The 4,155-nt window shown below is 34.0% G+C and overlaps 1 protein-coding gene across 1 annotated transcript in view; it reads left to right on the forward strand.

The window, feature by feature from the left end:
- LOC106472080 (rho guanine nucleotide exchange factor 11-like) overlaps nucleotides 1-4,155 on the forward strand; it is a 23,341-nt gene that overhangs the window by 16,605 nt on the left and 2,581 nt on the right. Inside the window, exons 12-13 of the mRNA XM_013932710.2 lie at nucleotides 377-610; nucleotides 904-1,179. Coding sequence (XP_013788164.2) covers nucleotides 377-610; nucleotides 904-1,179 — 510 coding nt within the window. The remainder of the gene's footprint in view (nucleotides 1-376; nucleotides 611-903; nucleotides 1,180-4,155) is intronic.

Raw genomic sequence — 4,155 nt, forward strand, 5'->3', positions numbered from 1 at the left:
TAACTAGAACAATCAAGCACAGGTACGTTTTATTGAACTAGAACAATCAAGCACAGGTACGTTTTATTGAACTAGAACAATCAAGCACAGGTACGTTTTATTGAACTAGAACAATCAAGCACAGGTACGTTTTATTGAACTAGAACAATCAAGCACAGGTACGTTTTGTTGAACTTGAACAATCAAGCACAGGTACGTTATATAAAAAACTCTTTGGTATCAGCTGTCAATTCTGACATTTTATGGGATATAAAAATATACAAGTTTATCACTGGCTAACTTATTAAACATTAATAAAATATGCAAGAGTCTTGTCCTATTTCATCCTGTTACTGAAATTACAACAAGATACATCGATGATCTTTTCCTTCCTCAGGAAGATTACCAGCAAGCTAAAAGCACTTCCAAACAGCATTCAAGTCTTGAGTTTTTGTCAACTGAGTATGAAGAAAATGAAGTGTTCGGTACTCCTATTCAACTGGGAACCTTGAATGTACATTCACCTCATAGTTCTAGTCAGTCTAGCCTGGTTCCTTCTCGCAGTGGATCTGTAGGCATTTCCAGTGATCCAGCTTCCACAGCCTCTGCTGGAGGGCTCTCAGTATCCCCAGTAAGACAATGTTATTATTAAGGAAGCTAGCTTATAATTATAATTAGGTTTCTCCTTGTAAGGAAACACCAGATTTAGTTATAATACACAAAACTATTGGGTGTCGGCTTTTCACTAATATCTGTAAGTTTTATCAATTTGCCTCTGAACATTTATGTACTTATAATGAAACGTCTTTAAGTAAATATGGAAAACATTTTAGGAAATTGTTAATTTAATGTTCTGAAACTTTGCATATTTTTAGTATGTGTAGTCAATACAAACAACACTACTTGTTAACATTATTTTTACAGAATCAAAACAAAGCCACAAGTTTTGAACTTGGTGACCTAAGGAATCCTAGCTTAGTTAGTAATAATAGCAATGACAAACCTCGTGCACATAGTTTCGAAACACGCTCGGGACCAGTTAGTGTCACAGTGACATCACCACGCACCAACAGGAGAAACTTCTTTCTTAGAGGAGTGGATCCTAGTGAACCAATACCCAACACCTTGGCTGTAGACTCAGCTTATCAGACGAAGGAGCAAGGTAGTGTTGAGAGATACCAACTGCCACGATCTATTCAAGTAAGTAGAACAACCGGTATAAATGCTTTCAATGGGGGAATGAAGTCAGAGAAATTAAGGGCAAAGCCATTAGTCATTATATTAGCCCAACCCGAGTTCTAACTCTTCATCTTTAAAAAAAAACAGTGAAAGTTATGTTAGAATAAATCTAGATAGGCTGGTTGTTAATGTGTTGTGGTGACCATTAAAATGGTAAAGTAACCACCTTGAAGTATTGTCAGCCACAACTAATTACTTTGTTCTCCGTGCCAGTTAAATAATATGGTAAAGTAACCACCTTGAAGTATTGTCAGCCACAACTAATTACTTTGTTCTCCATGCCAGTTAAATAATATGGTAAAGTAACCACCTTGAAGTATTGTCAGCCACAACTAATTACTTTGTTCTCCTTGCCAGTTAAATAATATGGTAAAGTAACCACCTTGAAGTATTGTCAGCCACAACTAATTACTTTGTTCTCCGTGCCAGTTAAATAATACTTAAAACTATTGATAATCAATAGAAGTTCGAAAGGGATCCCTAGTTGTTGTTTTTATGAGGTGAAGACATGTAGACTAGCTAATGTTACAAGTGTGTATACCATGATCCGCTGCTACTAATTAATAATAAACCAAGTTTGTAGATGTTATTTGAAACTGTACTAAAAAGAAGACTTGAACTATTTGATGATCTGGGAAAACACTTGGTAGATGCCTTCTAAAAGTAAGGTTATGTTTATGTTTTTTATTACAACATTAATGATTCTTATAGCCTCACAGGAGAACCTTTAAGTGAAGGTAACCGGTAAAAAAAACTGGGTTTAGTTATTACAAAAGCTGCAGTGGTAAGTTTGAAAACTTATTACAAACTGTGTTTAGATAGTCCATTGTTTAGCTTTGTGCCTAAAAAATGAAAAAAAAAAAAGAGTTATTACAAATTCTTCAAAAGTAGAAATAACACCTTATAGGGTGAACTTATATTTAAAAAAGAATATTGAGGTGGTTAACTAGTGTATTCAGCAGCCATGGATGTTGGTAGTACTTCCAAATAAGAGTTCACTAACATTTACAGTTTGTCTCATCAGTAAAGACTCCTTTATCTGAAGAGTGATTTTGTTGTCTGTGTGATTAGCTGTCCCATCACACATGTTGTTACAATGTAGATAAACTGATTTAAGTATTTGTGGATATAATATTTTTGAAAAGGTTTTCTTTATTTGGAAACTCAAAGTATCCAACAGGTAATGGACGTTTTAGGTACCTCGAACATTTGTACTACGGAGTTGTTCACCTTTACCAAGCACTTGTTAGTTATCCTGTCAATGAGTTTTTCAGAAAAACACTTCTTTTTAAGAAACCTTTTGATGTTATTAAATTCTAAACTGAACACCAACTCAGTGCACGTTATTTTATAAGCCCTTTCAGCTAGCAGAAGCATTCAGTTTAAAACTTAGTAACATCAAAAGCTATCTTAAGAACTGTTTCCCTGAAAAACTCTGTAGTAGCTAAACATTTGTTAGCTGTTGTGTTACCCTTTCAAGTTTGAAAATAAAGAAAAACTTCTTGAACATTTTAAAAATATCATATTCACAAATATTGCTAAGGTAATTTTTTAAATCTCACCTATGCATAAAAGGTGAAAGATACAATTCCAACACTAGGGTGACCAAAAGTAGTTTACGTGTACCTGTTGTAAACAGGTCTACCGTTAGTTCCATGGTATGTCACCTAGCAGCATGAATTAAAGAAATTCTCTAACCAAATGTAACAACATGTGTGATGGAATAGATAATCAAACAGACAATGAAATCACTCTTCAGATAAAGGAGTCTTTACTGATGAGACAAATGAAACCAGAACTAAACAAAACATAACTTTTATGTTTTAAACTGTAAATGTTAGTGAACTCTTATTTGGAAGTACTTGTCATCCATGGCTGATGATGACCTCAGTAAACCAGAAGAAAGCTTGCAATGACCATTAATATAATGTACTGAAGACTGAGTTGGTACAGAATGTTCATGTAAAACAAGTGGGATCACTCTGGATTTATTTGTTACACATTATCATGAGACAGAAGAATGACTAGGAATGGTAGGTAATAAAACACAAATGGTAGTCAGTTTACCTTCAGTGGTGCCACTGAAGAGTTTTAGAGATTGGGGTTTCTTTAGGTAGTTGGTAGTAGAAAATGACTTTTCATCCCCAGTCTTTGGTATGTATTTCCATCTGCTCAAGAAACATAGCAAGGATGTGAGATAAAGAAAGTCACCATTACAGGATCCACCTGTTTAAACAGTTTAACGAATTATATACTATCTGTTGTTGGCATTAATATTAATTCTGTATCTCTGTGATTATCTGTTTTTCAATATTACTGATAAGAGAACAATCCAAGTTTTAACCAATGTCGTAGTAAAGGTACGATTTCAAATAATCTTACAATCACTAAAGGTGGACATATTATTGTTAATGTGATGGCTAGAGAAGTGTTTATCCTAGTTCTGTTTTAGGTTCAGGAAAAATAACCTAATAAGATTTTTTACAGAATTACTTAAAGGCTGCTAATTCTGAGGAGAAAGTACTGTTTCACTTAGTTAATGCTTTTGTCATCAGCTCTTGCTTAAGTTATTTAATGATATCTTAACTAGTTGAATAAGTAAAATAGTAAACTGTGAAAGAAAAGTGGTGATTACACCTTTCCTGGACTTTATTATTAGTGGTGATTACACCTTTCCTGGACTTTATTATTAGCGGTGATTACACATTTCCTGGACTTTATTATTATTGATCTTGAAGGTACAGACTGGTGATTACACCATTCCTGGACTTTATTATTAGTGGTGATTACACCTTTCCTGGACTTTATTATTATTGATCTTGAAGGTAGACAGACTGGTGATTACACCTTTCCTGGACTTTATTATTATTGATCTTGAAGGTAGACAGACTGGTGATTACACCTTTCCTGGACTTTATTATTATTGATCTTGAAGGT

Source organism: Limulus polyphemus, unplaced genomic scaffold (assembly GCF_000517525.1).
Source record: "Limulus polyphemus unplaced genomic scaffold, Limulus_polyphemus-2.1.2 Scaffold5069, whole genome shotgun sequence".
NCBI classification, from domain to species: Eukaryota; Metazoa; Arthropoda; class Merostomata; order Xiphosura; family Limulidae; genus Limulus; species Limulus polyphemus.